The sequence below is a fragment of the Stegodyphus dumicola genome, chromosome 9, assembly GCF_044657685.1.
Source record: "Stegodyphus dumicola isolate Sdum_Otavi_A_Nest chromosome 9, ASM4465768v1".
Classification (NCBI taxonomy): Eukaryota; Metazoa; Arthropoda; class Arachnida; order Araneae; family Eresidae; genus Stegodyphus; species Stegodyphus dumicola.
This window is the reverse complement of record NC_140776.1, coordinates 100119382-100131972: the sequence shown is the minus strand read 5'-3', so window position 1 is coordinate 100131972 and position 12591 is coordinate 100119382. Positions and strand designations below refer to the sequence as shown.

The 12591-nt window shown below is 32.5% G+C and overlaps 1 protein-coding gene across 1 annotated transcript; it reads right to left on the bottom strand.

The window, feature by feature from the left end:
* Positions 1–7042: 7042 nt before the first annotated feature.
* Positions 7043–12591, bottom strand: LOC118183161 (uncharacterized). The gene is made up of 3 exons (XM_035352603.2): positions 11465–12591; positions 10579–10732; positions 7043–7517 (listed from the first exon to the last, which is right to left on the bottom strand). The coding sequence occupies exons 1-3, from the start codon at positions 11613–11615 to the stop codon at positions 7328–7330; spliced, it is 495 nt and encodes a 164-aa protein (XP_035208494.2). The 5' UTR covers positions 11616–12591; the 3' UTR covers positions 7043–7327.

The window sequence follows — 12591 nt, the reverse complement described above, 5'->3', positions numbered from 1 at the left end:
AGGGGAAGTAAAACACGTAACGGAGAGTTTAGTAGCGATGAATACACACCTTGGTTGGACTATATTAGGGAGAACGAAGGTAAAGGGAAAGAATTTTAATGAAATTCTTTTATCACTACACATTAGTGACAGAAAAATTTGTGACTTGTGGTCTCTTGATTCTATTGGAATAACTGAACCAGCTCTTTCTCAAACAAAACAAGAAATAGAAAAGGCTACAGAAAATTATTTCATCCGTACTTTAGAAAGAGATGACACTGGAAGGTATCAGGTATCACTGCCATGGTTTCAAATTCATCCTGAGTTGCCAGATAATAGAATCCTTGCAGAAAAGAGTCTGAAGTCTTGCGTGAAAACCCTTCAGACAAAGAATTCCTTAGAAGCCTACGAAACTGTTTTAAAGGATTGGGTAGAAGAGGGAATAATTGAACCTATCAATATTTCGGAGGCAGAAAAGATCAAAGGGCATTATCTGCCACATAGAGCAGTGTTTCGGGAAAATTCGACTACCAAAATTCGACCAGTGTTCGACGCATCTGCAAAGGAGAAAAATTCGGTATCTCTGAACGACTGCCTGGAAAAGGGTCCTAATTATCTTGAATTGATTCCCAAAATTTTGACAAAATTTCGAGAGGGGAAGTATGGAGTAATTTCGGATATAAAAAGAGCATTTCTTCAGATAGGTGTGAATCCAGCGGATCGAGATTTTCTCCGATTCCTATGGTGGGAGAAAGGACAGCCTGAAAAACTGACTATATATCGGCACCGAAGGGTTGTATTCGGCGTAAACGCCAGCCCCTTTTTACTCGCTGCCACGATTAACTACCATTTGGAAAATGTACCAAAACATCATCAGGAAATAGCTTCAAAGCTAAAGAAAGCCATGTATGTGGATAACTGCGTAGCGAGCGTGGAATCAATTGAAGAATTAAACTCATTTATCAAAGGATCTAGAGAAATAATGGCTACTGCAAAATTTGACCTAAGAGGATGGAAACATAATAGACTTAAAAATGAAACTTCAATTCTAAACCTTTCTGATAAAGATTATGAAGATGTTGTGTCAGTATTGGGATTGAAATGGGACTTGTTTGACGATACTTTGTCTTGTCACGTAAAACATGAAGAAAACCCTGTATCGAGCAAAAGATCTGTTCTTTCCGAATTGAGTAAAATCTTTGACCCAATTGGGTTTACTAGTCCAGTAACTCTCATGCCTAAACTGATTCTGCAAGAGTGCTGGAAACAGAAAATTAACTGGGATACTAATCTGCCGAATGATCTAGCAAGGAAATTTTTCATATGGTCATCTCAGTTAAAATATTTGAAAGACATCAAAATTCCTAGATTGCTTCCCAAAATAGACGAAAGTACCACTCTGCATGTATTTTCGGACGCAAGCAAGGACGCGTATGCGACCTGCATTTTCCTTAGACACAGCGGTGAGAGTGGAGTCATTTGTCAATTGATACAATCTAAAGCGAGAGTTGCTCCCCTAAAAGCACTCACCATACCTCGACTAGAGATACTCGCTTGCACTATTGGAGCCAGGCTCTCTCATACAATAAGAGAAGACTTGAAACTAAAAGAGGTTCCAGTTTTTTACTGGACGGATTCCACAAATGCTCTCTTTTGGATAAAACAGAAAGAAAATTGGTCCACTTTTGTAGCCAATCGAGTAAATGAGATTCGAAAACTGAGTAACCCAGATCACTGGCATCACATTCCCGGAAAGTTTAATCCTTTGGATTTGCCATCTCGCGGTTGCTCTGCAAAAGAATTGAGGAAATCCGAATGGTGGAAAGGACCAGATTGGATTTATCGACCTCCAGAAGAGTGGCCTATTGCAGATGGAGAACATCCTGACTTCGATATAGTAAATGGAGAGAGAAAACGAACTGTGGTTTCAGCCAGCAATAACACGAATACAGATAAATTTAAACTTTTTGACAATATTTCAAAATTCGAAAAGATCATAAAGGTCGTATCTTGGATCTTTAGATTCATTAAAAATGCTACAACACCACCATCTGAAAGAACTCATGGGAGAATTTCAGTCGAGGAACTAACAGGAGCTGAAACCGGGGTTTTCCGACTCATCCAACGAGAATCTTTCGAAGGATTGAAAGATAAAAGAATACGTGCTCTAGAACCTATGGACTCCAATGGCCTTATAAAAGTGAAGACACGGATCTTTCAGAGAGATGATGATGCTGACTTTCGTTACCCAGTTTTACTTCCCTCAGGACATCCATTAGTCTTAAAACTGATCAAATCTGAACATGAAAGGCTAAGTCACGCTGGAGTACAATTCGTTATGTGCGCTTTGCGTGAAAAATATTGGATCGTAAAGAACAGGAAGACAGTACGCAAGGTTATCCAAAACTGTGTACGATGTCGAAGGTTCGACTCTGATTCATATAAGATTCCTCAAGAGCCACTACCTGAAGACAGAATAAGAGATGCTTTAATTTTTGAGATTATTGGTGTTGATCTGACGGGTCCCTTAATTTTAAAAGGACGCCAAAAAACATGGATCGTCATTTTTACTTGCGCAATATATAGAGCAGTTCACTTAGAGTTAGTCTCATCTCTATCAACCGAAAGTTTCCTGCACGCGTTCAGGCGATTCATCGCTCGAAGGGGTAGACCTGTCACTGTATACTCTGACAATGGAACCAATTTTGTTGGATCAAATAATTTGTTTAAGACCATAGATTGGAATTCTATCTTAGAAAATGCAACAGTTAAGAAAATTGAATGGAAATTTATACCCCCTTCCTCGCCATGGTGGGGAGGGTGGTGGGAAAGATTAATTGGTGTACTAAAGGGAATTCTTCGAAAGGTACTAGGAAAATCTTCTCTGAACTACGAAGAATTGTTGACAATCATTTGTGACTGCGAGAGCATTATGAACAACCGTCCTCTCACGTATTTGTCAGAAGACGTAAAGGATTTAAGAGCTCTCACCCCAGCAATGTTTCTAACAGAAATTCCAGAGACTGGAGTTCCTGAATTAGATCTTTTGGATTCTAAATCCATCAATAAAAGATACCTTTATAGAGCCAAATTGAGAAAAGATTTACGAAAACGATTTCGATCAGAATATTTAGGGCAACTAAAACAAAGCTCAAAATTCATCCGCGAACCATCTTCTGTGAAAGTTGGTGATCTTGTAATTGTGTCCAACAACGAAAAAAGGATAAACTGGCCCTTAGCTAGAATCGTGGAAATTTTTCCATCCCACGACGGACACATTAGATTAGTGAAACTGAAAACTGCACAAAGGGAGATTATAAGACCTACTAAGAACCTCATACCTCTTGAACTCAACTTTACACCTGAGTCGGATATGCAAGTGAGGTGCAGAACTCGACGTATGACGAAATCTCAAAAGACTTGAACTACAGGTCAGTTGAGGTCCATCCTCTGCTGATACTGGACCTCAAGGTGGGAGTGTCGCGTTTGTTTACTAGAACTTTACTTCCACGAACGCCCTCTGGCGTAAGAGACTAAAAGTAGTCAGTTGAACGGCTGACGCGTCTAACAGATGTATAACGATAGACCGTCTCCGTATAAATTATGCTTGTAATCATTATAACTTGTAAATATTTTGTAGATATCTTTCATATGAATTAAAATTTCTTAAAAAGTTTATAGCTGTGTTTCGAAGTGAATCGAAGTTCATCATAGAGACAGATACCGAGAAGAAGGAAAAGCAGGCAGTTCAGGGCAGCCCTATTTAGAAGGTAAGTGAACTTTCACTTATCTATTTAATGATCAAAAAATTTTAATACTGCAAAGTTGATAAAATTTTTTAACAACTATCGTGTATTAGGATATGTTCCTTTGTTAGAAAATACTCAGCATTCTGTATCCGTAGATTTTTTAATTATTACTGTCATGAATTTTATTAGTATTGCTTCACTTTGTCATGAAAATTCTTTTGTAGAACCAGAAATATAAAATAATTAGGCTTTTAAATAATATATTCTAGAGAATTTGGGAGATCCATAAAAAGACTTGCTTTTAAAAGATTTTCTGCATTCCTGTTCCACATGTGTTTTATATTTGACAAATGAGCAATAAAATTAAATCATGTAAATATTTTAAGAAATCATTTTTGGAGAATATTGTAGTAATATGATGAAAAACACTTAACCTCTAAAAGAATGTAAGAATAATTGTATCAAAATAGATTATTTAATGAAATTCTACTACCTGAAAAATTAAGCAGTTGTTAGAGTATAAGAGTGAAATTGAAATGGAGAGTAATTTTCCTTTTAATCAAAATTATCATATTTTATTTTTTCAAATTTATAAGATAAATAACTGAATATTTTTCACTGATCATAGTTGCAGCAACACAGTATATATTTTGGCAATATAAGTATATAGTGATGCCCCTCATGTTGAGCACCTTCAATAGTCAAAAGTATTCCTGAGAATATAAACAAACATTGGTAATGACAATCACAGATAACTATATTCTCTGAAGGTTGCTATAATATCCCGTCGGTGGCTAAATAAATAAAAACACTGAACATTAATTGTTCAATACCTGATTAAAGGGTTTAGAACATAGGCATTTTGTGCATATCTGTCCAAAATATAAATGTAAATTAATTTACCTTAAAAAATCTTCCTGATGACATTAGGGTTACCATTAAGCAGGTAACCCTAGTGTGTGGTGCATAATCAAATAATCATGTTGAAAGTTATCACCTTCCCAGAAGGCTAAAATCATTTCTAATTATGGAGTTTATGTTATTTTTGTTAATAACATGCGAGTAATCGCTAAAAGTGTTAATTGTTAGAAATAGTAAGATTATACTTCAAGCAATTTTTCAAGACAACAAAATTATTTTCTCTTACTTTGGCTAATCATTTTAGCACAATATAAACTATTTTGTGTTTGTTTTTATATTAATTAGATAATTAAATACAGTTCTGATGTTCAATTTACTCATAAGTATAATATTATTGAATTTACATGTAGGGAGAACAATATGATCATCTTCTTCATTTACTGCAAGATAAACTACAGAAGCAAGAAACACGTTTTAGGAAATCAATTTCAGCGTCTGAGAGACTTGCCATCTGTTTAAGGTAAATATAAATATATACATTTGTTTTGAAAGCAGTGTCGACGCTATACAATTTACCGCCTGGTGCAAACTCCACAAATCTGAAATTCTGCCACCTGATTCCTTCCTAAATTCTAATAATTTTGTCATCTGGTGTGGTCACACTGGTTGCCTATGCTCTGGCACCAGCTCTATTTGAAAGTCTTTATTACATCTAATTCTAGTTTTGTGTAGTATATATAATTGAAAATTAATATTCTTGTCAGAACATTTTATACTTCTGTCTAACTGAACTTTTTAAAATTCATATTTTTTTTTTTAATTTGTAATGCATTTAAAAAATTATGAATAGGAACATAATTTTATCAAAATAAGTTACATAAATAAAGCATTTATTTTCTGTGGTTTAATAATAAGAAAGAAAATTGCAATCTCTTTGAAACTGACCCCCCCCCCGAAAAAAAAGAACCTTTTTTAAAACTTGCATACTGCTACAGATTGCCCTTTGTTCATTTTTAAACATGTTTTTAAAACTGCAAAAATTTAATTATTGATTCAGAATGTTTTTGTAGATTTCTAGCATCTGGAACTAATTATACAGACCTGGCATACACTTTCCGTGTTTCTAAATCTTCAGTTTCACATATTATTCGAGAGACCTGTGATGTCATATGGCAAGTCTTACAGCCACTGGTTATGGCTATACCAGCATCACCAGATGAATGGGCTGTAATAGCAGAAGGTTTTGAATATAAATGGAATTTTCCCAACTGTGTTGGTGCAATCGATGGTATGTATTATGTCTTGCATTCCATATTTATTTGTCAGTGAGTACTTTTGAAATACAAAAACTGCATTATATTAAAATTAGGCAAATGAAGATTCTTTTCAAAGATAAATATAAAATATTGCAGAATCATCTAACTTGATATATGAGCTGTCTTAAAATATCAAAAGACTGGAATTGTTTCATAATAAATAAATGAAAGTGTGAAATGAAAAACAAATTTTAATATAAAAAGGAATTTTTTTGCAAGTTTCTAATTTAAGAACTGAATTTATTATTGGAAAAAGTATTTATATTAATTTTTATCATTAAAGTGTATATTATTTTTCTTTAGGCAATTAATAATTATTGCTTTTTTTTTTCCTTGTAGGTAAGCATATCAGAATACAAGCTCCACCGTCAGCTGGATCAACATATTATAATTATAAGGGCTATAACAGCATAGTCCTAATGGCAGTGGCAGATGCTAGTTACACTTTCCTTTATGTTGATTCAGGCAACTATGGACGCATCAGTGATGGTGGAATTTTCAGTAACTGTTCACTAGGTAAAGCTTTGGTTAGTGAAACTTTGTTTTCATTGCCAAATCCAACACCATTATTAAATAGTGATTGAGTTTTGCCTTTTGTATTTGTTGGAGATTAGGCTTTTCCACTCAGGAAAAATATTTTACGCCCTTATCCTGGCAAATTTCTGTCGAATGAAAGAAAAATTTTTAATTACAGACTTTCTCGAGCAAGGAGGTGCGTTGAAAATGCTTTCGGCATATTGGCGTCTAGGTGGAGAGTACTTTGTACTGAAATTGCCCTGAACCCAGAGCATGCTAATAAAGTAGTTTTGGCATGCTGTTGCCTTCATAATTACTTAATGAAAAATGAGTTGGGAAAGGCAGTTAAGAAATACTGTCCAGTGAACTTTGCTGATTCTCTTCTTTCAAATGCCACCATTAAAGAAGGTATGTGGAGAACAGAAGAATTTACATGGCTACCTCTTGGCCGTCTAGGCGCCAATAATTCATCCCGTGCTGCATCTGCAGTTCGAGATAATTTTTGTGAATATTTTTCTGCAGAAGGAGCAGTACCATGGCAAGAAAGGAAAGCATTTCTTGTGTAAATTTATTTTTTGAAAATATTTATGAAATATGTAAATAAAACAATAAAACAACTGATTAGTGTTATGTACAAATAATTTCATTTATTTCTTGCCATAATTTGTAAAAATTGTATTTTTGTTTCCAATTTTTTTTCTTCGGTCATTTTTTTCAAATCACTATGGAGACTCAATAAAAATAGTTTATCATCATTGTCATCATCATTTTCACATCGATGGTGATTTTTTAAATATTTATTTGTTTCATCAATAACAGAAAGCAATGAACTTTCAACTGTTTCTTTCTTTTTTATTTTCTTCCCTCTAGGAATATTTTCATCATTATTATTTGAATTAGTGTTATCTAAGATTTGTCTGGCGCTTGATGCAGGTGATAAAGGTGATTCCATGAGGGCATAACGTGAATAACAGATGGCTCCACATATTCAGGTTCTGTCGGATATTCAATATTATCTGAAGACTCGGAGACAACAGATTCTACTGTGAAATTAAGCTCCTCGAATTCTTTGTTTCCTTGAAAGTTTGTCTGTGTCCTGTTTAGAAAGAAAACAAGGAAAAAAATCAAATGCATATGAAAAATATTTTTAATACATTAATGATTATTTTGTGATACAAAGTAATTAGGTAGTGAAATAAGCAAATTTAGAATCTTATTTGTTACTGCATTAAATAGCTTATTTTTTAATTTTTATTACTTATGAACTGCAGACAATTTAAATAGATCTTAAAATTTAGCATGAAAAATAATGTAAACCAAGAGTCTTCTTGCTTCAGTGTGATTACCTGAAACTAAAAAGCCTTTTTTTGTTAATTTGAATTATAACATCCCATTGGATTCTTTTCTTACATAATATTTTGTGTTTATTAATATTTGCAAGAATAATTTCTAAAAAAATACAGTTTGTTATATCCAGTTGTATGGGGTAATTCCTAGTCATTACGTTCTTGGAGGAATGGTGGATCACATTTTGTTTTTAATTAAAATAATATTTTATCAAATATGGGGAGGGGTAAAATCATCATCACTCTTTGAATCTTTTGTACTGCAATATCAACCAAATTGTCATATTTACTCACTAATAACTTTATCGTACAAATATGGAGAAGGCAAAATGACATGAATAATTTATTTTCCGACGTATGGTACAAAATAAATAAGGTGTATTAGATACATTTAATTAAATTACATACATTACTGCAATAATTTATTATATGCATTAAATTATTATTACATATATGATTATATTATTCATTGAATTATATGTACACAGCATCGAGGTTTGCCGATTTCGCCTCATGCAAAGATTTCGGATTGCAGCGTTAGAATCACTGTTGCTGTAAAATGTCAACAGCTTTTCTTTATTTTTCCGTATATCATACACAATCATGTCGCAATTCCATACCATTCTGCTATATAGAGGAGTAGCACCTGCCTCCATCTTTTGCAGAATTTGCACTTTTTGCGTTACTGTCAATGCAACGTGTTTACGTTTTTCAAAGTTGCAAGCAGTAAAATCATGAGTGTGTTTCTTATCTGTCATTGTATTAACAAGGACTGAAATTTAAAATATTCTTAATTTATCCACAAAATATCCGGATAAAAAAAAAGGCAGCACTAAACAATCTTGTGAAAATAACAAAGCTCAGAAAATACAACAACGTGAATCATGAACTTGAACAAAGAGTGAATCGTCTGCTTTTTTACCTCGATGCAGATTAGAAGGAAAAAAACTTATCTTTTTTCTTAAACTTTTTATGTCAATAATTTGGTATTTCCATTATGACTCATTATTATTCAGTTATTATGACGTCATTATTCGGTAAGTATTTTTTCTTCGATATTTCGTACTCAATGTTGTGGTTTCCGAAACCAAGAAACTCGGAATATAAACTGAATGCTTATATTCTGAGAGGCAACGCGGATTTCAGGAGTTGGCGGATTTTCGGTATTTGCCTGTATTTGTAGACATTAAGATAAAAAAATGGAACAGATTATTGGACGTGGAATCGCATCTCAGATTAAAATTAACAACCAGGGAACAAAATTATGACAATCTGTCATCTCAGCACAAACAGTTTCATCCTTCTCATTAATCCAAATAAATGTTATTTATAATGTAACATTTATTTATATTAATGCCATAGAAAATCAAATTTATAGTAGTGAAGATGAGCGGGATAATGAGTTAAATAACATGGTTGTAAATATTACTATTGGAGGCTGCAATTTAACAGTTGAGATGACAGTAGTGTTTTTGACAGTAACAATAATGTAGTATGCCCTAAATAGAGATGGCTTTAAATGACTTCATATAGTAATTATAAAGAAATCAATATTTTAGATGAAAAAGAAGAATCTCTTGCCTTCATTGAAGAAATTTTGAATATGCATACAAAGCCCTTACGTAATAAATGAAAATATTGAGCCACTAATAACTCTTATTTCTTCTTATAGAAAAACAATCACAAGAGAATTTTATCAAATTTTTTGTATCTTACAGTTTAAGACAATTTTATATAATCTTGGCTTACACATTTCACATTCTATAAATAAAAAAAGATCACTATACTTTGGGGACTGTTTTGAAAAATTTCATGCCATGAAAGATTTTAACAGTTAATTCAGTAATAAAGTATTACAACTTCATTTTTTAATTCAGTTTCATATATACTTTTGTATTTATTTTCATTATGAATTAATGTAATAATTTAAGCACAACTCCTTGATCTGATGGTATACATTATGATAATTAATCCCAGGCTTTATGTGTTAAGTGCAAAGTAACTTCATAAAATTAAAGCAGGTATGCATAATCTCAAACACTAACTTCTGAACATCAAAATGGTCAGTAACACATCAGTTTTGAACTGTGTGAGTACAGAAATATGGGCATCAACTATAGACATATAAACTATGAAAAGAAATTGGCCACAAAAAGAAAAAAAAAAAAAAAAAAAAACATATACAGACGAGTCTTCATCAAAATATTTAGAAACTCAGCTTTCAAAGGAAAGAGCAAGTGCTTTGTTTATATTATGCATATGCTGTACTTTGTTAATAAGTTTACATTGCAAAAATATTGGCCTATTTTTAATTAGGAAGATTAAAAGAACAGCAAAGTTTCTACAACATTTTTTAAGGGTAAGAACTTCAGTTGGCCCAAACACGTTAGAAAAAAACTATAATGTGTAATACAGTTTTATTACAACACATTTACAAGGTGTTAAACCATTCATAACGAGTGATGAGGCAATTAATGTTAAAAAAAAATTATTGTGTAGGAGAAGTTTTTGTTTTCCAGAGCGTAAATATTTGGATAGAATCTGAGTTATGGCAAAGCATATCTGCCTAAGGGGAGGAATTTTTTAAGTAAATTGGTTTATATCCACATATGTGACTATCTAACATATTTAATAAATTTATATCAATAAAGTTACAATTTTTGATTGCTAGTCAACCTAGGATAACTCCAAATAATCCATTTATGCTTTATAATATTACAGACTACTAACAAGTAAGATTGTATTTTGTTAATATGAAAATTTATCATTTTATATTTAACATAACTAAATAATTTGGTTCTGAATATTTACCTTCGATGGCGGATACATGGATCCAAAAATGACATTTGGGGCATCAGATGCCATTGCTGCTCTGCAGACTCTGCACTAGCTCCACTTTTGCATTTTGTTTTTCTTCGGCTATATTGCTTACGCAGATTCTGCCACCGGTAAGTAACCTCTTCAACTGTGAAATTAAAAAAAATATAGCTGAAATTTTAATTCAACCACTGTAATTAATTACTGTTTAATTATTAATATTTTATGCAAACAATTATACTAATTATATGAGATTCAAAATGTATCCATACGAAAATGAAATATGGATCTTATATATTTATATATATGGATATTTATATATTTAGGGATTTTTTATGTATTTCGGAATAAACATTTGCATGAGAAATGAAGAAAATGTATTTCTGAAAATTGAGGAGGAAAACTTTAATCAAATTTTTACTACTGTTGATCTTCACACTTACTACTTTTACTTTCTTCTTCTCATAAGCCTTCAGTAACATGTTGCAAAAAAGAAGAGCAAACTAATGTAAAGACAATAGCTAAAATTATGTAATCATCTGAATTGCTATAATTTGGGAAAAATTTTAAATATATATAATTGAAGGTTGCTGCATATAATTTTCATAGAACAGTGTACATTTAGATACATTTTAAAGCAGTTAATAAACTTTAATTTTAAAAAATCCATCTACTGAGCTTATTTAAATTTTATGAAACTCAGATTTTCAGAAATGTTCTAAAATGCTATAATTTAACATATGTCAACAAATTTTTATCGTGTAATCGTTATTAAACCTATTTTGTACTTGAACAATTGCGTTAGTCGAAAGAGAACTAGAATAAAAGAGAGCACATTGCAATCCGAAAGGAGCAAAAAAATAAATAAATGGATACATACCATCTCGGTTCAGTCTTTCGGCAACCAGTAGCCAAGCAACGTCTAGTCCTCTTTTCATTCGATATTCTTTTTTTCTATTATCCCATAAAATCGGATGTTGTTGTACTTCTGCAATTAATTTGCAGTCAGACGTAGTCAAATCTTCCGCCATGTTTTTCGCTTAAAGCATCAACAAAACCCTCGTGATAGTTCGTAAGTCTGTGATTGGCCAAAGCTTTCATCTCATTGAACCCAAGAGGTTCCTTAGAGATTCTTTGCTTGGGTTTACGTCAATTCCCTTTGAAGATTAACCGCTCGACTTAGGTTACGTTTCTTAGGACGTTCGCTTACGCTTCTTGGGACCAAAGTTCCGCTAGTGTAAACGGGCCTTAAGCTATTCGCACCAACATCAACCACGCATGCGCATTGAGTTGTCAGATTCGTCATTTGAACCAAAGCCGCCTGAAATAGAACTAATAGCCGCCCTGTTATCTTCAGGGGGTTTAGTTTGAACACAATCGAAAACAACAGATTCTAAGTATGCGAACCGCCTAAGTGTTGTAGTGAATCTTTTTTCTTTTTTAAAAAAAAGGCGGGTTACTACCTTGGCGTAGTTTATCATTTTTTAAGCGTTGGTGACTTTCAAAATTTTAGAAAGGAAAATGAGTTCCTTTTTTTATAAAAAGAAAGGACACATTTCCTTTTATTAAAGTATATATAAAAAAGGGCAGAATTTTATGTTCGCAATGTTTATCGTTTTCCTGAACGGCTGGAATAGTTTAAATGACCGATTTGGGGGGTTACAAAATCTTGTTTACATTTTTTGTACTTCTCAGAATACATTTAGCTTCAAAGATGTGTTTTGCGCAATCAAGACTTTAATTCATTCCTCTTTGAAAAATTTCGTCCGAGAAAAGATAATAAAAATTAGACAGAGGATTTCTGTGTAGAAAATTTAGACATGAAATAAGTTAAAAGCGATTATATCAACTATTAAATGAAGAATTAATCATGTAATACTGGTTATTAACAATTCTGTATGCCTGTTTATTTCTTTTATGGAAATACTTGGAATTTTCAAGACACAAAAAGCACTTCAAAGAACTTTGAAATATTAGTACAAACACAATAATACATTAAATTGAAAT